We start from the raw sequence: 26,030 nt of genomic DNA, 5'->3' as shown, positions 1-26,030 counted from the left end.
CCACTGGAACAATGGTAAACTTGCCTTTTATGGAACCCAAATGAATCTTGTCCCCACGCACAGTAAGGAAGACAGTTCGGGAGGCAAAGTACAGTGAACAAAAATATAAACGCAACATGTAAAGTGTTGATCCCATGTTTCATGAGCTGAAATTCAAAAATATTCCAGAACACACAAAAAGCTTATTTCTCTCAAATTTTGTGCACAAATTTGTTTACATCCCTGTTACTGAGAATTTCTCATTTGCCAAGACAATCTATCCATCTGACAAGTGTGGCATATCAAAAAGCTGATTAAAAAGCATTCTCATTACACAGGTGCACCTTGTGAAGTTTTGTCACACAACATAATGCCACAGACGTCTCAAGTTTTGAGGGAGCGTGCAATTTGTATGCTGACTGCAGGAATGTCCACCAGAGCTGTTGCCAGATAATTGAATGTTAATTTCTCTAACATAAGCTGCTTCCAACATTGTTTTAGAGAACTTTGTAGTATGTCCAACCAGCCTCACAACTGCAGACCAAGTGTAATCACGCCAGCCCAGGACCTCCACATCCGGCTTCTTCACCTGCGGGATCGTCCAAGGCCAGCCACCCGGACAGCTGATGAAACTGTGGGTTTGCAAAACCGAAGAATTTCTGCACAAACTGTTAGAAATGGTCTCAGGGAAGCTGATCTGCGTGCTCCTCGTCCTCATCAGGGTCTTGACCTGACTGCCGTTTGGCATCGTAACCGACTTCAGTGGACAATGGCTCACCTTTGATGGTCACTGGCACGCTGGAGAAGTGTGCTCCGGGTTTCAACTGTACCGAGCAGATGTCAGACACTATGACATTGTGTTGGCGAGCGGTTTGCTGATGTCAATGTTGTGAACAGAGTGCATCATAGTGGCGGTGGGGTTATGATATGGGCAGGCATAAGTTACGATGGCAATTTGAATGCACAGAGATACCGTAGCGAGATCCTGAGGCCCATTGTCGTGACATTCATTCGCCGCCATCACCTCATGTTTCAGCATGATAATGCACAGCCCAATGTCACAAGGATCTGTACACAATTCCTGGAAGCTGAAAATGTCACAGTTCTTCAATGGCCTATATATTCACCAGACATGTATCCCATTGAGCATGGTTGGGATGCTCTGGATTGATATGTACAACCGCATGTTCCATTTATATTTTTGTTCACTGTAAAATCCAAGGGACAAAACTTGAGAATTACAGAACTTGGCCGCATCTTAAGTCTCCAATTCTACAATTCGATGCCACCACCATGTCTATAAGCTCTTTGAAAGGTTTGCCAGAAATAAAGCCTTTATTGAGAGCAACCAACAAATGTAAAAGCCTGGAGTTTGCTAAAGGACATTGGCACTTGGATTGGAGCTGGTGGTATGGTCTGGTGACATGAAAATAGAGCTCTTCGGCCACGCACAACAGTGGTGGGTCCTTCAAAAGAAGGATGCATTTGCAGAAATTAACCTCAACTGATGTAATTTATGGTTGTTGATCTTTGATGTTATGGGGCTGTTTTGCTTCCCTTGGTAAAGGGTGACTGCACTTCATGATTTGTCCCCGTTTCAGGTTTGGTTCATTAAGAAATGCTAGAAGCCATGACGGAATTCAAACGCGAGTTGGTTTCGGGGTGTGGTTTGATGCGTGTCCGCATGGGGGAAGCGTCAGACAAATTACTTCACCAATTAGCTTCAGCCAGCTGGTACACTACCGTGGCAAAGTTGCTTTGACTTTGGAAAGCCTATCTCTAGGAGATAGTTTTAGACTGGCAATAAATTACACAATGTAAATGGGACAGTATTTTTATGTTGCACATCTTTTAGTCGTCTCATTTTTACAAACAAATCTACATTTTTTATGTAAATGGAACATTATATAAGGATCCAGACACCTTTTTTGTGATTTCATTTGTTTTTCTATAAACTTACCGCAAATGACATCCTCATCGTTGTGTCGTATGGGGCCCTGAGAAAACAAACGCTCCAAAAACACCCAAATACATCCTTGTCGAAACAGCAAATCTCAGTATAGCGATGCAGGTCTTTAGATATACACATGTAATTGTGTCATTCTACACACATAACGTTGCTCAGTAGAAGTATTATTTGAGTCTTTACTACTCATCTTTATCATGGGTGCCAACTATTTTTGACCCGACTGTATGTAAATGTTGATAAAACTACCAGACAAACCTGGGTTGCATTCAGTGGTGAAACGTTGTCAACGGTCAGATTGAAATGTGCTATGTAGAACAAGCATGCCTCTCTTACAGGAATCACGTTGGCTCTTCATGGAAATCTTTTTAAAGAGTTCTGCGACATTCACTGTATGAACACAGTGTTAATCAACAGGAGATTTATTGGTTGAGGTGTTTTATGAAGGCGTTCTCCTCCACTCCTCTGTCATAGCCAGTAGACATCTCTAGAGCTAATGGAGGGTTTCTTCAACTATTTTGAAAACAGTAGCAGTCAACCAAGCGGGACAAAGTTATCCAAGCATAATTAGTAATAACCCAACACCCAAATGAAACAAACTGAGGAAGGTTGGTTCAATACCACCAAAGACAACATCGCACACCTCTTATGTTTTAATAGGAGTAAATAATACAATGAAAATTAGTCGGTAAAACATTTAATCAACAACGATTGTGGTCGAGAGAGATTCCAGTTTGATTTTATAACACTTAACAGATTTTTTTATCTCAAATTTCTCTACATTATGAACCCTGTATATATATATTTTTAAATAACCTTAAATCAACTTAGATACAACCTGTCAATATGAATTTATGTACAATATACAGTATATAACGTCACATCACCAGTGCATAATTACAGTCATGTTCTTCATAAAAATGGTGACATAAGTCTTTGTGAGCCAATCTCACAAAACATCAAATAAAGCTAACAAATAGGTGAGCTAAAAGTGAATGAAGTGTCCTCTACTGTATGGTCAGTTAAGAATCGTGAGTTAATGAGACTCTTGCTCTGTCCACTACAAGAGAATACATCCTTGTTCTTCAGTTGTATACACGATTGTTCAAAACTCAAACACGCAACTTTATCCTTTTAACTATGCCTTTATGATACGAATTCCTCTTTTTAATCTCAATCTTTGTTCTAAGAACAGTATGTTGATATATCCCAAAATTGCAATAAAGAAGCTGAGAAGGTCCGTATCAAACATATACAGTTGAATCGGGGGTCAAACGCTTGGGGGATAAAAGCTGGTGTGCTGGCTGTGTTTGGCAAGACGTCATCATGGGTAAGTGCAGCTGGCTTCTTCCACTAGCCCTCGTTGTAGTCATGTGATACAACGATCCCCGCTAAAGACAGGATAGATAGCACACAGAATACACGCCCTCCTCCAGGCCGCTCTCTGGGTGTGAGAATTCAGGGCTTGTGTATGTAGGCTGAGAGAGGGAGAGCAGAGGACGAGAGTGAAGGAGAAAGAAACAGTGAGCGAGAAAAGGAGGGAAATAAAGTGGAGCAGTAGACCTGAGGGAGTGGAGCTGGACCGCGGGGGGTAAAGCTGCGTTTCTTCAGGGTTTCCTTCACCTCTACGAGTCCTTGCTTCCACTCCAACTATAATGGAGCATTCTGTACCACTTTCTGCTGCTTACAGTGACGACAAACAGACAGGCTTTCTCCCGCAAGACTCTACTGACAACTGTATACTACTATATACTTTACCATTACAGCTCATGACCGTTTTTGTAAACGCATCTCGAAAGACAAGTATCCTCATGTATCGTCAACATTGCTATCATGATGGTGTTCTACAAACATGATTACTTACTTATTAAATGCTGTGCCTTGAACAATACCCACTGCCTTAAATTAGTGACAGTACAAGGATAGGGTTCTATTCTCATACAATACTCCGTTGTAATGTGTCTCGGAGTAAGATGCTGATCTAGGATCAGGAACCTCCTATCCAAGTCTTCATATTCATCAGGATCTTAAAGACAAAACAAATCCTGGATCAGACCTATTCTGAGACACTTTATGAATACAGGCCCTGATGCAACAACCAGTTTCTGATATCCACTTATAAAAAGTGTCAAATGCAGACAGACATGTCTGTTTTTACTAAAGACTGTAAAATCTATTTTTGACCCACACACTTTCACTGTACAAAATATGTGTGTCTACAATGATAAAAAGCATGCAATTACTAAAAGGTTAAAGGCCCCGTGAAAGTCAAAAACGTGTTTTCCTGTATTTTATATACATTTCCACACTATGAGGCTGGAATAATACTGGGAAATAGTGAAAAAGATAATAATGCCCTTTCAGTGTAAGAGCTGTTTGAAAACACTGCCTGAAATGTCTGCCTATTTTGGGTGGGATGGAGTTTGATCTACCTGGTGACATCACCAGGCGGTAAATTAGTTAATAGACCAAGAAAAAAAGTTACAAACATCTCTGCCAATAACAGCTAGTTTTCACCTCCCAACTCAGACCTAGCTTGAGAAATTGCTCTTTGCTAAAAAGCAATTTCTGTTTCATTTTGACCATTTTAATTGCATACAATCACAATAAGGTACTTAATTGTTACCCAGAAATGATTTGATATTGAAATAAAAACAGCTGCATTGGACCTGTAATGAATGATACTCCCTAAAATGGGCTTGTCTGTGTGTGTAAAAATCTGAGTTGGGATCTTTGACTGCAGGATTTGGCGATACAAGGAGGATGCACTTACATTATATATACAAAACTATGTGGACACTCCTTCAAAATTTGTGGATTTGGGTATTTCAACCAAACCCGTAGCTGAAAGGTGTATAAAATAGAGCACACAGCCATGCAACCTCCATAGACACACTTTGGCAGTAGAATGGCCTCACTGAAGAGCTCAGTGACTTTCAACGTTCAGTGACTTTCACCGTAATAGGATGCCACCTTCCCAACAAGTCAGTGTGTCAAATTTCTGCCCTGTTAGAGCTGCCCCGGTCAACTGTAAGTGCTGTTGTTGTGAAGTGGGAATGTCTAGGAGCAACAACGGCTCAGCTGCGAAGTGGTAGGACGCACAAGCTCACAGAATGGGACCGGAGAGTGCTGAAGCGCGTAGTGCGTAAAAATCGTCTGTACTTGGTTGCAACACTCACTACCGAGTTCCAAACGGCCTCTGGAAGTAACGTTCGTCTGGAACGTTGTGAAATGGGTTTCCATTGGCAAGCAGCCGCATACAAGCCTACAAAATCACCATATGCAATGGCAAGCATCGGCAGGAGTGTTGGGGCGGCAGGTAGCCAAGTGGTTAGAGCGTTGGGCCAGTAATCGAAAGGTATCTAGATCAAATCCCCGAGCTGACAAGGTAAAAATCTGTCGTTCTGCCCCTGAACAAGACAGTTAACCCACTGTTCCTAGGCTGTCATTGTAAATAAGAATTTGTTCTCAACTGACTTGCCTTGTTAAATAAAATACAAATAGTTTAAAAAAAAGCTTGCCGCCATTGGACTCTGGAGCAATGGAAACTTGTTCTCTGGAGTGATGAATCACTCTTCACCATCTGTAAGTACGATGGACGAATCTGTGTTTGGTGGTTACCAGGAGAACGCTACCTGCCCCAATGCATAGTGCCAACTGTAAAGTTTGGTGGAAGAGGTATAATGTTCTGGGGCTGCTTTTCATGGTTCAGGCTAGGGTTAAAGTGAAGGGAAATCTTAATGCTAAAGAATACAATGACATTCTAGATGATTACGTGCTTCCAACTTTGTGGCAACAGTTTTGGGAAAGCCCTTTCCTGTTTCAGCCATTGCCCTCGTGCACAAAGCAAGGTCCATACAGAAATGGTATGTCGAGATCGGTGTGGAAGAACTTGACTGGCCGGCAAAGAGCCCGACCTAAACCTCATCGAACACCTTTGGGATAAATTAGAACAACGACTGCGAGCCAGGCCTAATCGCCCAAAATCAGTGCCTGACCTCACTAATGCTCGTGGCTGAATGGAAGCAAGTTTGCGCAGCAATGTTCCAACATCTAGTGGAAAGCTTTCACAGAAGAGTGGAAGCTTTTATAGCAGCAAAGGGGGGACCAACTCCATATTAATGCCCATGATTTTGGAATGAGATATTCGGTGAGCAGGTGTCCACATACTTTTGGGCATGTAGTTTATGTTGGTCACATTGTCAGTGCAATGAGCAGCATGGTTTGGTCATGTTCAGCTTTGCTAATGTAGCTACAACTCTCACATTAGTTAATTCCCTATGGCGCTAGATTGTGTGTGTGTGTTCACGCATGTGTGGACATTAGCACCTCTAAGCAAACGCTCAACATTCAGTGCTAATCTAACGTGATAGATGGACGAGTGCCTTGTTAATGCTAGCAGGCAGGCTGACTGACTGGTGTGTGTTCAAGTGAGCACATCTATCAGCCTTCTACAGTAATAAAATGTTAAAATGGTCAAGTGCACAGAACCAAAGAAACACATGTAGACATGTACCTACCCGAGGTACTGTTTGGAGGTTGGTTGGACAGTGTAACACAAAATATGTGTTTAAGAAGAGAAGCAAATGTCCCAATGATGTGATCTAGATCGTTTTAAAGTGTCTGTCATAGCAAACTCTGATCAGGAGGAGCTAGGGTTGAGAGAATGAGATGTAAGACATGGGTTGGATTTGAGGTGAACGGAGGATGCTTGGGAGTTATGACACTGATTGTTGGATAACTTCCAGAGATTACCTTCACTTCCATGATTCAGATGGTGATGTGTCCATTCAATGATATGTTTAGGGTATATGGGAAAAGTGAAAGGTGCGTGTGTGTGTTTGTGTGTGTGCGTGCGTGCTGCCCGCGCCTCAGCCGTTATGCTGGACCAAGGCCTGTAGTTCAGCAGTGTGGAGCGAGTGCTGCAGGAAGACGTTCTTGCGGCTGTACATGTGCAGGGACAAGGGCCCTCTGGGGGGCTGGCCTAGGCGGCCCGTGAAAGAGGAAGAGGAGGTGGTGGTGGAGGAGGGAGGAGGAGGCTGGCGGGGGCTCGGCACGGGGGCTCTCTCGCTGTCTGAGGAGAGGCAGCTTCGGCAGGGGCTGCCTCGACTCTGGAGGCTGGAGCTGCTGCCCCCCACCCCCATCGCCCGGGGGATCTGGCTGGTTGGGTATTCACTTTTCCTGAGAGCCCCTGCCTCTGATGATGAGGACAGAGCCTCTTCTGGTCTCCTGGGGGCCCCTGAAGGGTCCCTGCCTCCCACGGGCCCACTGGAGGAAAGGGGTGGGGCCGGGGTTTGGGTTGGGGCTGGGCAGTGGCGCACGTCACTGGTAGTTGAGCGCTCAGCCACCATACGGCTATATTGGTCCAAGTTCAGAGACCGGGCCGCCCTTCTGTCTCTTGTGCTGGTACTGTTTTGGCTTGTTGCTCGGCTTGGATGGATGGTCTGCGAAATGAGAGAAAGAGCAAGAGAAAAAGGAGAGAGAGAGAGAGAGAGAAAGACAAAAGTGAAAAAATATAAGCACCTACGTAGCTGGTGAACTGCAGTGACATTCTGACAAGGCGTTGTTCCCGGAGCTTTGTCTAATTGTTTCTTGATCAACTGGAACCTTGCTCTGTAAAGAAGGAGAACAAGAAGCAGACTCGGTCTCTCCAGCACAGTGTGGGGAGGTGGCACACAACTCAAGCATGGCACCAAGGAGAAAGACACCTGTTCCTGGTCACACAACACAGCCTCTCTTATGCAACACGGACCTGTTACTTCACTACACAACGCTACACTATAGCCACGCAACAAGGAAACGCATGAACGCGGTCGGCATTGACAAATTCAAAAACAGACACTCTGGAAAATGTTTGACTAAATAAACCCAATCTGAGTCGACGGGAGGGTACATAGGAAATGAACCGAGTCGACAGCCAAAAAGTAAAGAAAATGACTTACGTTTGATACAAATCTATGAGCAGGGCAATATAATTACAAGGAGCAAAGCTAATGTGATAACTTTAGAGGTGCAAATGGAAATTGAATCCAACGTGCTCGCACAATGTAATATCGCACAATGTAATACCAGGGAAACAGCACGTGCTTATCGGGACGGAGGAACGGCTTCATGTTAACGCTTCATGTTTGTTCCCATCATTAGTTAGGCAGAAATAGCACTGTATCATCTCATCTCCACATAAAATGGACACAAAACTAAGAGGCGAAAGAACAGTGTGTAATATTAAAGTGACCGTTTCTTTATCTTGAAATTCAAATTGCCAGCTACATCTACTTACAAAAGAATAATTTGCACGATCATTCCTGCAGATATTGTGAGATGTTTGAACTGATGTTGAAAATACAAATTCTGTTGAGCAAAAAGGTGCATGTGTGTATGTGACTGTGTGTTTCTCCAGGAATGTTGTTTGGACAGGAATGGTAGAGAGAGTGGAGGTGTAGCCAAAGAGTGGAGCAGGTTGACGTTTATTGTCATGAGTGGGAGAACAGAGATTTCTTCTTCGATAGGCCAGCTGCAAAGTCAAAATTGGCTATATTGAACACATTTTGGAAAACAAAAATGACCTTTTTGGTCTTACTTTAAGGTTTTGGTTAGGCATTAGGATTAGCAGTGTGGTTAAGGTGAGGTTTAACACCTGATTTTATTACTTTCTGGCTGTGCCAGCTAGTTACCACTCTGCAGAGCTGCCTCCATAACAAGATTCATGACGGAAAAATGCTAACCTGCAAATGAGGGGTTTGCTAAAATCCCTCCAGCTGATTATATGCAGAAGTGGAGACGCAACACAATTTCATCACTATTCTCCCCTGGTCGAAACCGCCACAGCACAGCACGCCCACACACACTACGATGGCACACACAGGCGAAACAGCTCGTCAGAACACAGTCAGTCTTTCGTCTCAGTTTGACTGAACACGGTCAGAAATACAGCAGCACAATACAGAACTGTCAGTGATACTAATCTAGTGTTTTCCTTAAGTACATGGAGTAGCCAGCCATTTAGGGAAAAAGTATCTGTCCTAGACTGTCTAGTGGGGTCTGGAGGCATGCCGCCCCCCGGGGGAAATATTACATTTTGGTGGCCTCTGGAACATTCTGCCTTGATGCCACCCGAAATACACAGCTAAATTCTTTAATACTTTAATGAGTTTGGTATTTTGGCATTTAATTAGGAACCCCATTAGCTGTTGCAAAAGCAGCAGCTACTCTTCCTGGGGTCCACACAGAACATGAAACATAACACAGAATGACATAATACAGAACATTAATAGACAAGAACAGCTCAAGGACAGAACATATATATTTTTTAAAGGCACATATCAATGCATACACACAAGCTACGGGGGGGGGGGGCATTGTGCCGTGAGGTATTGCTTTATCTATTTAAATAAGGGCTCTATATAATACTATATGCTTTCTTGAATTTGTTCTGGATTTGGGGACTGTGAAAAGACCCCTGGTGGCATGTCTGGTGGGGTAAGTTTGTGTATCAGAGCTGTGTGTAAGTTGACTATGCAAGCAACTTGGGATTTTCAACACAATGTTTCTTATAAAAAGAAGAAGTGATGCAGTCAGTCTTTCCTCAACTCTTAGCCAAGAGAGACTGGCATGCATAGTATTTATATCAGCCCTCTGATTACAATGAAGAGCAGAACGTGCCGCTCTGTTCTGGGCCAGCTGCAGCTTAACTAGGTCTTTCCTTGCAGCACTGGACCACACGACTGGACAATAATCAAGATTAGACAAAACTAGAGCCTGCAGAACTTGCTTTTTGGAGTGTGGTGTCAAAAAAGCAGAGCATCTCTTTATTACGGCCAGACCTCTCCCCCATCTTTACAACCATTGAATCTATATGTTTAACCCCCAAATTGGTGTAACTAGTTGTGGTATTGAGTAGAAAGACATGATTTTACAATTAAAATGACTGAAAATGTATGAATTAAATGTATTGATGTTTAGGATATCGTCTATGCCTAGACCTAAAGTGCGTTCAGAAAGTATTCATACACCTTGACTTATTCCATCCACATTTTGCTGTGTTACAGCCTGATTTCAAAATGGACTAAATAGATTTTAAACACAATAATCCATAATGGTAAGTAAAAACATGTTTTTAGATTTTATTGCACATTTATTTTATAACTAAATACATAAATATCTCATGTACATGAGTATTCACACCCCTGAGTCAATACATGTTAGAATCACCTTTGGTAGCGATTACAGCTGTAAGTATTTCTGAGTTAAGTCTCTAAGAGCTTTGCACACCTGGATTGTACAATATTTGCACTTTATTCTTTTTAAAATTCTTCAAGCTCTGTCAAGTTGGTTGTTGATCATTAATAGACAGCCATTTTCAAGTTCTGCCATAGATTTTCAAGCAGATTTAAGTCAAAACTAACTAGGCCACTCAGGAATATTCAATGTCGTCTTGGTAAGCAACCAGCGTATATTTTACCTTGTGTTTTAGGTTATTGTCCTGCTGAAAGGTGAATTTGTCTCCCAGGTCTTTGTGGTTGAATCTGTGCTTGAAATTCACTACTCGACTGAGGGACCAGGTGTCTGGTGTAAAGCAGACTGAACCGGGTTTTCCTCTAGAGTTTTGCCTGTGCTTGCTCTATTCCGTTTATTTTTTATCCTGAAAAACACCCCAGTCCTTAACAACTACAAGCATACCCAAAACATGATGCAGCCACCATACCATAACCCCACCGCCACCGTGGGGCACTCTGTTCACAACGTTGACATCAGCAAACCGCTCACCCACACGACGCCATACACGCTGTCTGCAATCTGCCCGGTACAGCTGAAACCGGGATTCATCTGTGAAGAGCACCACTTCTGCAGCGTGTCAGTGGCCATCGAAGGTGAGCATTTGCCCACTGAAGTCTGTTACAAAGCCAAACTGCAGTCAGGTCAAGACCCTGGTGAGGATGACGAGCATGCAGATGAGCTTCCCTGAGATGGATTCTGACAGTTTGTGCAGAAATTCTTAGTTTGGGCAAACCACAGTTTCATCAGCTTTCTGGGTGGCTGGCCTCAGACGATCCCACAGGTGAAAAAGACGGATGTGGAGGACTTGGGTTGGCATGGTTACACGTGGTCTGCGGTTGTGAGGCCAGTTCGACGTACTGCCAAATTCTCTAAGCTCTGGTGGACATCCCTGCAATCAGCATGTCAATTGCACGCTTCCTCAAAACTTGAGACATCTCTGGCATTGTGTTGTGAGACAAAATTGCACATTTTAGAGTGGCCTTTTATTGTCCCCGGCACAAGGTGCACCTGTATTATGATCATGCAGTTTAATCAGCTTCTTGATATGCCACACCTGTCAGGTGGATGGATTATCTGGGCAAAGGAGAAATGCTCACTAACAGGTATGTAAACAAATGTGTGCACAACATTTTTGAAAAATACGTTTTTTGAGCATATCGAACATTTCTAGGATCTTTTAATTCAGCTCATGAAACCAACACTTTACATGATGCTTTCATATTTTTGATCAGTGTATTTGAAAACATTATTGTTGACAATTAAATTACTGAAGGAAATTTCAACAAGTGTTTGCAACTCTGTAAATTGCAGTGTCATTTATTTATAAAATACTTGTTTAGCAACTGACCTACAGATTTCTTTTTGAAGAATCCTGCAAGAGTCTGCTAACTTCCACCAGCTTCCTTTTATTAGGCATGAAGAATGAAGCAGGTGTTAAACATTGGCTTTGCTACACAGTAATCAGCAGTTGATTACTCCATTGTGGACACTCTAAGCCTATATAAATATCTGTAATAATACCATATAAGTATCATTAGCGTTTAGAACCTTCAATCTGTTTTATTATGTATTAATAATTATTAAAAATGATAATTAGGAATTATTATTAGATCGAGAAAAGTCAGTCATTGCCCTTTAAAAACAACATTGCCCCTTTATGAGCGCTGCTGCACAGCTGCGCCCAAACCATGATTGAAATAAACACGGTGGCACTGGAAAGCTGGGATCCCCCTCTTAACAAATGCCATCAAAACTGCTGTCAAAAGAGTTTTCCCCACGATTGCATTAAGAATTGTTGTGCATTGACTACTTGTCAGAATGACCGTTTCTCCCCTATTGGCACTCGTAACTTGAATGTGCCTCGAGAGGAATATTTATCTTGCACAGAATGCACAACCAGCCGACTACATAAATACATAAACTATTCTACTATGGGGTTGTCTGATTTTCTGTTTGTTACTAATTTTGTTGGCAGAGGAAGAGTAAATTCAACGTGCGCCTCTGCAGAAATATTTGTTAATGTTCCATATTCTTTAAATTAAAAGAAGTGTAGGCAATTTATGAAGTGGAAAACACTGATGCTATAGACCAGCTGGGCACAGCAGTCATTCATGTGTTCCCTAAAACCAGATATCTTAAGGCTAGTGCATTGGGACACTCCACATGGGACACTGCGACAAAGAACAGAAAAGACAGTGAAAAGCTCCAAAAAAATGAGTAGTCACTTTTGACTGTCCTTTAAAAACAACATTGCCCCTTTATGAGCGCTGCTGCACAGCTGCGCCCAAACCTCTCTCGCTTGAAAAATCCTGCAAAATGGATGGACATGAACAGCCCCTTCTCCACCCACAACTAAAAGCAGTTTTCCAGATCAACACACAATGAACTAGCAAAACAAACTGAAAACATTGTATTAAGGACTGTCGAGAGTTCTGGCTTTTGTCGCGCCTGTCTCTCGGTATTGTACAACAAATGAAGAGAAGGCTCATGGTGCAGAGGCTTGAGCCAGCTGCGGTACAATCAGTGTCCTTGATCTCTGTAGTGATTACGCAACTAAGCATTCCCAGACACAAGTGTAGACAGAGTAGAATAAGGTGCGACAGCCAGGGGAGAAACAGATGATCATTGTTCCTGACAGAGGCGGCTTGCAGCCTGCCCTATGTCACCTCACTGTCTGTCACTGGCCCACCATGTCTTCAGCAATGTTTACAGTGTCACTTCTACAGGAGACTACATGGTAGCAGTAGAGTTTTCCAGTACCCAAAACCAAGTCTATTTATTTTCTTTGCAGGTTGATGTACAACGATGCCTGTCTATCGCAGGGCCTCAGTCAATGATCACACCAACCAGACTGCTTCCCCTTCCCCAATCCTAACCTTAACCATTAGTGAGGAATATGACAAACTTTGGGCTCCCGAGGTGTCACTATAGTACCTGGTTCGATTCCAGGCTGACTTTGCCGGCGATCAAACCCCAACCTTCCGATCTCAGGGTGGACACTAAAGGATGGAGGAGAGCTACAGTGTGAATACAGTACCGTAATGCGGACTTGAGTGAATTGAGCCCTAGGACTGTTAGGAGAGCAACGTTTCCAAGAGGAAGCTGGAAGAGGAAGGCTCCTCCAGCTGGTGACATCATGTGTTTAGAGATGAAGCAGAAAGAGAGAGAGGTCTGGAAGTTGGAGCACTAGGAGTGCATGGAGCCGGTAGCACAATGATGAGGACTGATGGAGCGCAAAGATGATGGGAGGCAGAGCTCCATGTACATCAAAGCTACCAGGCACATACTGCAGCACCCCTCACGCAGCTGTCAGCTCTGCAGCCGGTAAGATACTTTACTGGGCCCATCTTGTTCTCCCCGACAGCACAGGACCTGGATAAACAATAAGGAAAAATATCAAGAGGAAAAAAAGGAGGCGAAGAGAAGAAAAGACACTCATAAATGGAATTTCCATCAAATAGTGTGGCAGATGTCTTTGGAGTCTGATAACAATGTTGCAGCTGCCAGCGTGTCACATCCAGAAAGCAGCTGCGATGCTTGACTGCTCTTTACTCCTGTTCAAAAACAGCCAGCGAGAGGAGAGAGGGAGTGCAGCTAGCTAGCTACCCACTCATGTGTCAAAAAAGACTGACTGGATGTACACTACACTGTGTTGACAAGAGTTCCAACAGAATATATTGTACTACACACACACACACACCACACACACACACACACACACACACACACACACACACACACACACACACACACTAGACCTGTAACAGTGAGACATAGCCTATAAGTTTCAGATAGAAGACAGACAAAAGGTTGGCAAGTTTGCTATACCATTTTGAGAAATAAATAGAATGGACACCGATAATAATAAAATACAAAGTTGTAAAAGGCCACAGGATGGTGGTTTGTGAGAACAGTAGCTCTGGTCCAGGGCCTTAGCATGTTACTCTAAGTAGAGGTTAGTAAAGAAAACACGCTAATGCCCTGGACAAGAGCTATGAGAACAGTAGTCTCTTTAGATTTGTTGAGCAAACTGTCATTCTCCTATTGTATCATGCAGTGCTTCGCTTAGGGCTGCACCCAGATCAGTGCATTGACCTACTACTCAACCCATTGGCTGTTTGTTTTTCTGGCAGGTGTGAAACTGCACAATCAATCCTAACCTTAACCATTAGTGAGGAATATGACAAACTTTGGGCTCCCGAGGTGTCACTATAGTACCTGGTTTGAATCCAGGCTGTATCACATCCGGCCGTGATTGAGAGTCCTATAGGGCGGCACACAACTGGCACTGCGATGTCCGGGTTTGCCATCATTGTAAATAAGAATGTGTTCTTAACTGACTTGTCTAGTTAAATAAAAGGTTAAATAAAAATAAAATAAAAATACCCAAGATCAGGGTCTAGGGGCAACTTCACCCTACAGCCTGATATTGGCTGGAAGGGTTGTTCATGTCCACAATGGACCCAAGCATCAAGCTCCACAAAATGAAACAGTTAACACTAGAAGTGCAGGTGTTGTGGAGTATGTAGGATAAAACACTGCTAAGCTCACCACACCTGCGGAACCTTTGAGTACAGACATGCAAACGCAGATCTTGTACCTGTGTACATGGTCAAAAAGTACCAGGGTAAAAAACAACCATCTCCAGAACCTAATTCTGGACTGGAACGAATTGCAAAAAATCGCTGAAGCTGGAGAGTTATATTTCCCTCACTAACTTTAAACATAACCGATCGCTACAGCTGTGCATAGCCCATCTGTAAATAGCCCACCCAATCTACCTACCTCATCTACCTACCTTATTTATTTACTTTTCTGCTCTTTTGCACACCAGTATTTCTACTTGCACATCACCATCTGCTCATCTATCACTCCAGTGTTAATTTGCTAAATTGTAATTACTTTGCTACTATGGCCTATTTATTGCCTTACCTGCTCATGCCATTTGCACACACTGTATATAGAATTTCTTTTTTTTCCCTCTATTGTGTTATTGACTGTACGCTTGTTTATTCCATGTGTAACTCTGTGTTGTTGTTTGTGTCGCACTGCTTTGCTTTATCTTGGCCAGGTCGCAGTGGTAAATTAGAACTTGTTCTCAACTAGCTTACCTGGTTAAATAAATTCAGATATAGCCCTTAAACCAGAAGTTTTCCAAATGAGTGTTAAGAAAAATGAGTTTGCAAAAGTTGCTTCTCTAATTATGTTTTAATTAAATATTTTATTCTGAATAATTTCATCTTTTGTATAAAAAAAGCCTAAGTTAGATTTTATTAGCCTATGTTTTACAACCGAATGTTATACATTCTCTCTGGATGTCACATTTTTATATTGCAAGATTCATCAGACAGACCAGAACTTAACCAGCTTTCTCTCCGTCTTTGTAGATGGATAGGGTAAAACTTGCACCCTGTTTTGGTAATTATGTATGTTTGATGAGAGTCCACCATGTGCTCAAGTAGAGAGAGAAAAGGAGGAGAGGAGAGTGGTCAAGTCCTTCATGGGCCTCTGGAGTGGAGCTGTCACATGCCACTTCTGGTTGGAGTGAGGGCTGCTGCCCCGACGGACAGATGCCTGCCTGTCTCATGTCTCCCTCACCTTGGGGGCCTTGACAGCTAGGGCCAGCACTGCCAGTCTTGTGTCAGTCCCATTGACGGCTAGAGGGGAGAGGGATGAGGGAGGAGACTGAGGCCCTCGTTAATTACTCCCATTGTATCCTCTGACAGCCTGCACAGGGGCTGAGGGAGAGGCTGGCTGTTCCAAAGTCCCATCTCAGTCTCTCAGGGTACACACGCACACACACAGCTTTAATGGCCATCTCTGTCAGCCATTTTCCGAGGGCATTCTGGTGACTGATACTGAGAGGACAACATGGCAGAAACAGATACATTGTCACCATAGCACTGACAGACAACACCGTTGATGTTTGGACATGGAGTGCTGCCTGACACAAGGGGTGAAATATACCCTCGGGTTTGACAGATACTACCACACTGAAGGCCAACTGATGGGCCTGGGTACCAGCCTTTTTGTGCCATTACGTTTGGTGTGACGAGAAGTGGCAAGGAGTGGTATTAAGGTACAAACAGATCTGGGACCAGGCTTACGTCATATTATTTGACGAATAAAAAAAGACCAGTTTCTGAGAACATTCAAGTCAAACAATTCTAACTGGGTCATTCTCATGGTTGACCTTTAAGGGCACGAAGCAAGATCTCACACAACAAGCGATGTTCCGAGACAGAAGCTCAGGTCACTTTGCTTCGAGTCTGGCACACACATACAACCAAAACAAGAGTGTGTGTGTGTGTGTGTGTGTGTGGGTGGCCCGCCTCGCTCAGAGGACCACAAGAAGAAAGAACACAGCCAATTTATGCTTATCAGATTTCATGTTAGCACTGAATATTCATCTGCCATATTTGCCGACAGAATATTCGTACTATGTGCCTCAAGGATATCCGGAATGTGCAGATTCCAAAGAATACCCTCATCAATATGCATGTTTCTCTGCTTTCATTAATGTTGGAGTAAATTGTTTTAGATCAAACTCAGAGGCTCTGTCTCTGCATCCATAAACTGAAATATTAAACCAGACGTGCATGTGGTAACATGGACAACGTCAATCTGCTGTAGCTCTCTCCAGTCTAACTGGAGTAGCATAATCAGCAGGCCGAAGGAGAGGAGTGTAGCTAGAGAGCATAGGCCCGGGGATTCTGCAGTGGCAGAGGAGAGGATGCAGGCAGAGAGAGTTGTTCTCACGCAGCACCTACCCTATTTTGCTTTGACTAATGAACCTGAGGTGTCCTGAATCTGTCCAGCGGCAGGGGCATGAGTTGGCCCACCCCACACAGAGGGTGTGTGTGCGGTGTGTGTGTGTGTGTGTGAGAGAGTGTATGCATTACATACATGTGTTTGTGTGTGAGTGAGTGATTGATTGTATGCATTACACGTGCGTGTGCACGTGTGAGGGATGCATGTCCCTTGTTGCTGTGCTGAACGACAGCCCCTGCCAGTGGGCACCCTCTCTCTGGTCCAGGTACCACATGGCGAGACCATGCATCAATTAACACTTCACCATCCTCTGACCAATGATGAGAGGAATGTGTCCTTGCCTCAGGCTACGGATGGAAAAAGCAAAAAATAGCATTGGTGTACATTAGCCATCTTGGGATTTGAGACTTTGTATAGGGGAAAAAAGACATAGTATTACATAACGATCATACTGAGGCATTGTGGTCTGGTTGAAGGTTAGAACAACATAAGCTACATGACCCTGCAAAGAGATGTTTCTGGTACCATTACAAGTCCACGATTACAAATGTAATTTCTCTCTGGTCGAGATCGTGGTCTAACTAATGTAACATCACGTTCCTGAATTATAGCCCTGTTAATTATTGCATATCTGTTCGATGATGTTGTTATTATCGCTAATGGTGTCTTGGAAGTTAGTTCTAAATGACTTCTCAGTCAAGGTAATGCTTTGTGTGTTTTTGGATGCTAACATGAGCGTTAGCCTAATCTTGTACATATTTACACAAATTCTCACTTACGATCCTATTTAACTTAAGCTCCCCTCCTACAGCATGGAGACTAATACGTCTCCCCATGGCTCCCTTGGCACGAAACACTCCTTTTAAATGCGGCTTAAAAGAGTAAATGAGAATAATTCATTTGATTCTCATGGGCTCTATACTATACACATGCATATGAATTGTGAAGTCATTTAGATGGCTTACAATAAGAGCCATCACAGAAAATATGTATTTATAGATCATTTATGATGTCTTAATGAGTAGTGCACTATAAAAGGGAATAGGGTGCCATTTAGGATACAGATTTACAGTGTGGGTTAAACATGGTCCCCGAAGGAGAAGGTCTTGACCAGCTACCAGTCTGATTAAGGATCGGGAGCCTTCTGAATTACCGGAGACCCCAATTCCAAGTCCGATAAAAAGAGAACACAAGACAATCTTCCAACATTTTGAATCTGGAGCAATAACGGGGATATTTGTCTTGTTATATAATCTCCTGCGTTGTAATTCTTCATGCGTAGTACATCTAGTCCACACATAATCTATTCTATTCTCGCTGCCCCCATCCTAGGAGGTATTCCTGCGCACGCACTCACACATACAGAGAGTAGCAGTATTTCAGGCTTATGTTTGATTTCTCATCTCTCCAAACGCTTCACTCCACTGTCCTTGTTTCTCTCAGCACTCCTCATGTGATACTCCCTTGGCGTTTGCTGATCCGGGGTTTGCTTCAAACTCTTAATTGTTGAGATCACGGTCTAGCAAATGTAACGTTACGTTCTTGAATTATAGCTGTGTTAGTTGCTGCATATACAGTGCATTCGGAAAGTATTCAGACCCCTTGATTTATTCCACAAAATGCTTGTTACGTTACAGCCTTATTCTAAAATGTATTAAATTGTTTTTTTTTATTCATCAATCTACACACAATACCCCATAATGACAAAGCAAAAACATGTTTTTAGAAATGTTTGCAAATGTCAACAACAAAAAAGCACTATCACATTTACATAAGTATTCAGACCCTTTACTCAGTACTTTGTTGAAACAACTTTGGCAGTGATTACAGCCTTGAGTCTTCTTAGGTATGACTCTACAAGCTTGGATGGGGAGTGTTGCTGCACAGCTATTTTCAGGTCTCTCCAGAGATGTTCGATCAAGTTCAAGTCCGGGCTCTGGCTGAGCCACTCCTGCGTTGTCTTGGCTGTGTCCTGTTAGAAGGTGAACCTTCGCCCTAGTCTGGAGGTCCTGAGTGCTCTGGAGCAAGTTTTCATCAAGGATCTCTCTGTACTTTGCTTTGTTCATCTTTCCCTCGATCCTGACTAGTCTCCCAGTCCTTGCTGCTGAAAAACATCCCCACAGCATGATACTGCCACCACCATGCTTCACTGTTGGGATGGTGCCAGGTTTCCTCAAGACGTGACGCTTGGCATTCAGGCCAAAGAGTTCAATCAAGGTTTCATCATGGTCAGAGTCTTTAGGTGTTTTTTGTCAAACTCCAAGCAGACCGTCATGTGCCTTTTACTGAGGCGTGGCTTCCGTATGGCCAGTCTACCATAAAGGCCTGATTAGTGGAGTCCTGCAGAGATGGTTGTCCTTCTGGAAGGTTCTCCCATCTCCACAGAGGAACTCTGGAGCTCTGTCAGAGTGAACATCGGGTTCTTGGTCCCTTCCCTGACCAAGGCCCTTCTCCCCCGATTGCTCAGTTTGGCCGGCGGCCAGCTCTAGGAAGAGTCTTGATGGTTCTAAACAGCTTCCATTTAAGAATGATGGAGGCCACTGTGTTCTTGGGGACCTTCAATGCTGCAGATATTTTTTTTGGTACCCTTCCCCAGATCTGTGCTTTGACACAATCCTGTCTCTACGGATAATTGCTTATACCTCATGGCTTGGTTTTTGCTCTGACATGCACTGTCAACTGTGGGACGTTATATAGACAGGTGTGCGCCTTTCCAAATCATGTCCAATCAATTGAATTTACCACAGGTGGACTCCAATCAAGGTGTAGAAACATCTGGAAGATGGTCAATGGAAACAGGACACACCTGAGCTCAATTTGAGTCTCATGGCCAAGGGTCTGAATACTTATGTAAATAAGGTTCTGTTTTTAAATTTTAATAATTTCATTTGTCATTATGCGGTATTGTGCGTCAAGTGATGAAGATTTTTTACATTTAATATATTTTAGAATAAGGCTGTAACGTAACAATATGTGGAAAAAGGCAAGGGATCTGGATACTTTCCGAATGCACTGTATGCTGATGTTATTACCGCTAATGGTGTATTGGAGGTTAGTTTCAATGAAGGTAATACTTTGTGAGTTTTGGATAGTTTTAAGTACTGTGTAACACTGTGCCTGTACAGGTTTGGCTTTGAAGTAAGCGTTCAATCACTCCCTTTCTTTTTCTGTTTGCAATGTCTGGCTAGTAATTATCATGTATGAGGATTACCTGTTACACATGTAAGGAATTATATTAGCATAAGACAAACGTACAAAGAGTCTGTTACTACAGTATAGAGAGACATGGAATTCATGTGCTCTTTGAGCCAAGTCATCTAAATCAGAGCATAGGCATACAGTGACAGATTAATCTAATATTCCTCAGAGACAGCATTCTCTTGGTACAGACAGACAGTCAAAGCTGTATATGTTCTGACAAGTTCAGGGAGTTGCAGAAAATAACCTTGCCCCTCTCCTCAGTCCAACGGGAGGCAGCGGGCAGGCGGCGCAGACTAACATTTGGACAGGACATGATAGATTCCCTGCAACTTTTATTCCCTCTCTCCAACCCGCTCCACTTTCTTAAGAGAGGCTGTCTGGGGAGTCTGTCCAGCTTTTCAACCAATCATTTTATGATGTGCTTTAAAGCTCTGCCACCATGGCGCCTTTCTCCATTTGCTGCTCTGTCACCGCTCTTGTCAGTCTCTCCATCTACTTGAACCACCATGGTTGACTGGCCCACATACAGTAAGATGGGCTGGCTGGCTAGAACAGACCAAAATAGCAGGCCACTAAAGACGCACGTCAATCCGTGCACACGTATGCAAACACATACGCAGAGACACACGGTTTCTGTGGTAAAGGTTCGTCAAAGAAAAAGATCCTGCATTCTCTGCACGTAAAAAAGACCATACTGCCTACAGCGCGAAGGACCTTTGTGGCTGTTGCATTCCTTAGGCCTTGGACAGGCAAAGCCTGTAAAAAATTTATATATTTGTAAACCACTTAGCTACATATTTTTCCCTAAAACTGACACTTTTAACCAAGGCCACTCGCACTGGACGCAATCTCATTTAAAATCATTTTCTACAGCTTGGTACTATCTAGAGGCAATAAGGTTAAGTGCATTGTAGAATTTAACAAGAACGCTTGCACTACAGAGGCCTCCAAGTTCCTATCTGAGAGACCAGGGCAACTGTTTCTCCCAGTCTCTCCCTCTTCCCCGTGCTCACATGGGTTCCTCCACTGGTGCTGTCCCCCCTTGTTCCACTCACACTGTACCGTCTGCTGTCCAGAGAATTAGAAGAGCTAATTAATTTCAGAATCCATTCCCATCAATGACAATCCTAATTCTCCCTTTTGAAGAACATGCTGATTGCATTAGTTTTCAATTAAGATGTTAAAAACCCATTGTATTCTGGGTCGGCGATGTATCATTGTAAAAATTGCTGAAAAACTTTGTTGCGTATCTTTCATTGATAAACAGACAAGTTCAATTGAAAGGTTAGCGCAAAACCATAGCTGAAAATGTATTTAATTTCTTTAATGATGTAAAACTATTAAAGGGAATTTTTCTATGAAAGGGAGTGTTTATTATTAAAGGGAGTGTTAATTTGAACTTTGTAGTAATAAACATTTGAATATAATGTGGCAAAAGCACATACAGTTGAAGTCGGAAGTGTACATACACTTAGGTTGGAGTCATTAAAACTCGCTTTTCAACCACTCCACAAATTTCTTGTTAACAAACTGTAGTTTTGGCAAGTCGGTTAAGACATCTACTTTGTGCATGACACAAGTAATTTTTCCAACAATTGTTTACAGACAGATTATTTCACTTATAATTAATTCACTGTATCACAATTCCAGTGGGTCAGAAGCGTACATACATTAAGTTGACAGTGCCTTTAAACAGCTTCGAAAATTCTAGAAAATGATGTCATGGCTTTAGAAGCTTCTGATAGACTAATTGACATCATTTGAGACAATTGGAGGTGTACCTGTGGATGCATTTCAAGGCCTACCTTCAAACTCAGTGCCTCATTGCTTGACATCATGGGAAAATCAAAAGAAATCAGCAAGGTATCTATATCCACAGTAAAACGTGTCCTATATCGACGTAACCTGAAAGGGCGCTCAGCAAGGAAGAAGCCACTGCTCCAAAACCGGCATAAAAAAGACAGACTACGGTTTGCAACTGCACATGGGGACAAAATAGATGGCATCATGAGGGAGGACAATTATGTGGATATATTGAAGCAACATCTCAAGACATCAGTCAGGAAGTTAAAGCTTGGTCGCAAATGGGTCTTCCAAATGGACAATGACCCCAAGAATACTTCCAAAGTTGTGGCACAATGGCTTAAGGACAACAAAATCAAGGTATTGGAGTGGCCATCACAAAGCCCTGACCTCAATCCCATAGAACATTTGTGGACAGAACTGAAAAAGTGTGTGCGCGAGCAAGGAGGCCTACAAACCTGACTCAGTTACACTGGCTCTGTCAGGAGGAATGGGCCAAAATTCATCCAACTTATTGTGGGAAGCTTGTGGAAGGCTACCCAAAACGTTTGACCCAAGTTAAACAATTTAAAAGCAATGCTACCAAATACTAATTGAGGGTATGTAAACGTATGACCCACTGGGAATGTGATGAAAGAAATAAAAGCTGAAATAAATCATTCTCTCTACTATTATTCTGACATTTCACATTCTTAAAATAAAGTGGTGATCCTAACTGACCTAAGACAGGGGATTTTTACTAGGATTAAATGTCAGGAATTGTGAAAAACTGAGTTTAAAGGTATTTAGCTAAGGTGTATGTAAACTTCCGACTTCAACTGTACATAATACCTTCCTCTTTTGGCAATGCCAATATAACCACAATGAATCTCACCATTTAAATCTTAAATGCTCTATTATTGAACAATAATACTCATTTATATACTTACGTCCATCTGTAGAATATCCACATCTGAAAGAGAAATAGAGATCTACGGTAGCCAAAAAGAACTTACCAACAACTCGTGAGTTTGTCTTTTTCCACTGCCACAAGAGGCAGCCTTGCAGAAGCGTCACTAGACTCAACCTACTAAACCATAACTATTTATTAGGGATGTGCATCTTTCCCTTTCAAGACAATTTGATACGTCAACAAGATTTTACTGAGTTACAATTCATATCAGGAGATACATGGGCTCTGATACGTTCATTTTAGTTTGAAGAGATTCGGTTTGATTAGAGGAACGAATCAATGCGATTCGATGCACTAATGTTTGTTGCATAAACACATTCATTTTCCATTCTAAATTCAAATATTATGCTGATGGAGCTCATGAGATGGGCCTTTCTGAGCTGGATCGGTCTGAGCTGACCACTCTCTCTCTGAATGCATGCATAGGTTGGCTTTTCTATCCTTGTGGAGACCTAAAATTCCCCACAAGGATAGTAAAACAAGAAAAACTATACCTCGTTGGGACATTTCGTGGGGACATATCCCCCGTGGGGACATTAGGGGTTAGGTTTAGGGTTTCAATTAAAGTTATGGTAAGTGGTTATGTTTAGGGTTTGGTTTACGTGTTAAGGTTAAGGTCAGGGTAAGGGAAAATAGGATTTTGAATGGAAATACATTTTAAGATAGAAGAACATAATGTGTGTGTGTGTGTGTGTAAATGATGTACATGTATATGTCTATGGTGTATGTAGGCACCTGAGCTGAGCCATAAGGGAAAATGTGCATCTACCACCCTACTATCAGATAAGGGAGCCAATGTTTGCTTTTTATCCACCAACTTTTGATCTGAAATACCTATCACCCACTAATTCATGTAATTTTTGCAGATTCAAAGTGTTTGAGCTAGTAATGTACAGTGGGGGGGAAAAAGTATTTGATCCCCTGCTGATTTTGTACGTTTGCCCACTGACAAAGAAAGGATCAGTCTATAATTTTAATGGTAGGTTTATTTGAACAGTGAGAGACAGAATAACAACAAAAATATCCAGAAAAACGCATGTCAAAAATGTTATAAATTGACTTGCATTTTAATGAGGGAAATAAGTATTTGACCCCCTCTCAGATTTGACGGTACATGGCCCCGTCCATCGTCCCTTTGATGCGGTGAAGTTGTCCTGTCCCCTTAGCAGAAAAACACCCCCAAAGCATAATGTTTCCACCTCCATGTTTGACGGTGGAGATGGTGTTCTTGGGGTCATAGGCAGCATTCCTCCTCCTCCAAACACGCCGAGTTGAGTTGATGTCAAAGAGCTCCATTTTGGTCTCATCTGTCCACAACACAAGATTTCTGGCTCCCAGGTGTCTTTTATACAGGTAACGAGCTGAGATTAGGAGCACACTCTTAAAGGGAGTGCTCCTAACCGCAGCTTGCTACCTGTAAAAAAAGACATCTGTCCACAGAAGCAATCAATCAATCAGATTCCAAACTCTCCACCATGGCCAAGACCAAAGAGCTCTCCAAGGATGTCAGGGACAAGATTGTAGACCTACACAAGGCTGGAATGGGCTACAAGACCGTCGCCAAGCAGCTTGGTGAGAAGGTGACAACATTTGGTGCGATTATTCGCAAATGGAAGAAACACAAAAGAACTGTCAATATCCCTCGGCCTGGGGCCCCATGCAAGATCTCACCTCGTGGGGTTGCAATTATCATGAGAACGGTGAGGAATCAGCCCAGAACTACACGGGAGGATCTTGTCAAGTATCTCAAGTCAGCTGGGACCATAGTCACCAAGAAAACAATTGGTAACACACTACGCCGTGAAGGACTGAAATCGTGCAGCGCCCGCAAGGTCCCCCTGCTCAAGAATACATATACATGCCCGTCTGAAGTTTGCCAATGAACATCTGAATGACTCAGAGGACAACTGGTAAAAGTGTTGTGGTCAGATGAGACCAAAATGGAGCTCTTTGACATCAACTCAACTCGCCGTGTTTGGAGGAGGAGGAATGCTGCCTATGACCCCAAGAACACCATCTCCACCGTCAAACATGGAGGTGGAAACATTATGCTTTGGGGGTGTTTTTCTGCTAAGGGGACAGGACAACTTCACCGCATCAAAGGGACGATGGACGGGGCCATGTACCGTCAAATCTGAGAGGGGGTCAAATACTTATTTCCCTCATTAAAAAGCAAATCAATTTATAACATTTTTGACATGCGTTTTTCTGGATATTTTTGTTGTTATTCTGTCTCTCACTGTTCAAATAAACCTACCATTAAAATTATAGACTGATCCTTTCTTTGTCAGTGGGCAAACGTACAAAATCAGCAGGGGATCAAATACTTTTTCCCCCCACTGTATCAATATTTATCTTTAAAAAATGTTGCTTTGACATAGCCAATGAATATATAGCGCAACGTTGGATTTCACCCTTGTTCTCCCACATCTGCATTGCTTGCTGTTTGGGGTTTTAGGCTGGGTTTCTATATATCTCTTTGTGACACCGGCGTATGTAAAAAGGGCTTTATAAATACATTTGATTGAAAGAATTTGATTGATCGACCGTGCAGTGTGAGTAGTGTGCAATCAGACAGATCCAGCTCAGAAAGGCCCAGCTCATGAGCTTCATCAGCATAATAAAAGATAAATATATCTTGGGCTCAAGCTAGACATACAAATGCTCTTGTTGACTGGGCCTCCTTCAGAGCGCTACGAAACAAATGCACAGGATTGATCAGGAAGTCCAAATCAGATTACTATTTAAATGCAGTCACAGAGAACCTAAACAACCCTACCAAGTTCTGGAAGCTAATCAAATCAGTGCCGGGTTCTAATGTATCCTCTGGCCTTCCTGACCATTTAATGACGGATTCTAATGAAGTGAAGGTTAAAGCCCATATTGTAGGGGTTTTTAACAAGCACTTCATATCTGCTGGTTCAGTTATTGATAATGGTGGGGCCCAGGCCTCTAATGTAAGCTATGTTACAGTCAACTATGATATAGGCCCTCATGTGAACCTTTTTAATTTTGAGCCTGTTTCTTATACTGAGGTCTATAAAGCACTAAAGGCAATAGACACTAAAATGTCTGCAGGTC

General features: G+C 42.7%; 1 protein-coding gene across 5 annotated transcripts in view; it reads right to left on the bottom strand.

Annotated features, from left to right (window-relative positions):
• Positions 1 to 2,583: 2,583 nt before the first annotated feature.
• Positions 2,584 to 26,030, bottom strand: part of ccser1 (coiled-coil serine-rich protein 1) — a 109,532-nt gene continuing 86,085 nt past the window's right edge. For 4 of the 5 annotated variants that reach the window (XM_045704294.1, XM_014160935.2, XM_045704296.1 and 1 more), the window contains one exon: positions 2,584 to 7,389. In XM_045704294.1, coding sequence (XP_045560250.1) covers positions 6,817 to 7,389 — 573 coding nt within the window. In that variant the 3' untranslated portion in view covers positions 2,584 to 6,816. The remainder of the gene's footprint in view (positions 7,390 to 26,030) is intronic. The other variant, XM_045704297.1, reaches the window with a different exon arrangement.

This window comes from Salmo salar, chromosome ssa20, assembly GCF_905237065.1.
Source record: "Salmo salar chromosome ssa20, Ssal_v3.1, whole genome shotgun sequence".
Classification (NCBI taxonomy): Eukaryota; Metazoa; Chordata; class Actinopteri; order Salmoniformes; family Salmonidae; genus Salmo; species Salmo salar.
This window is presented reverse-complemented; position numbering and strand designations above follow the sequence as displayed.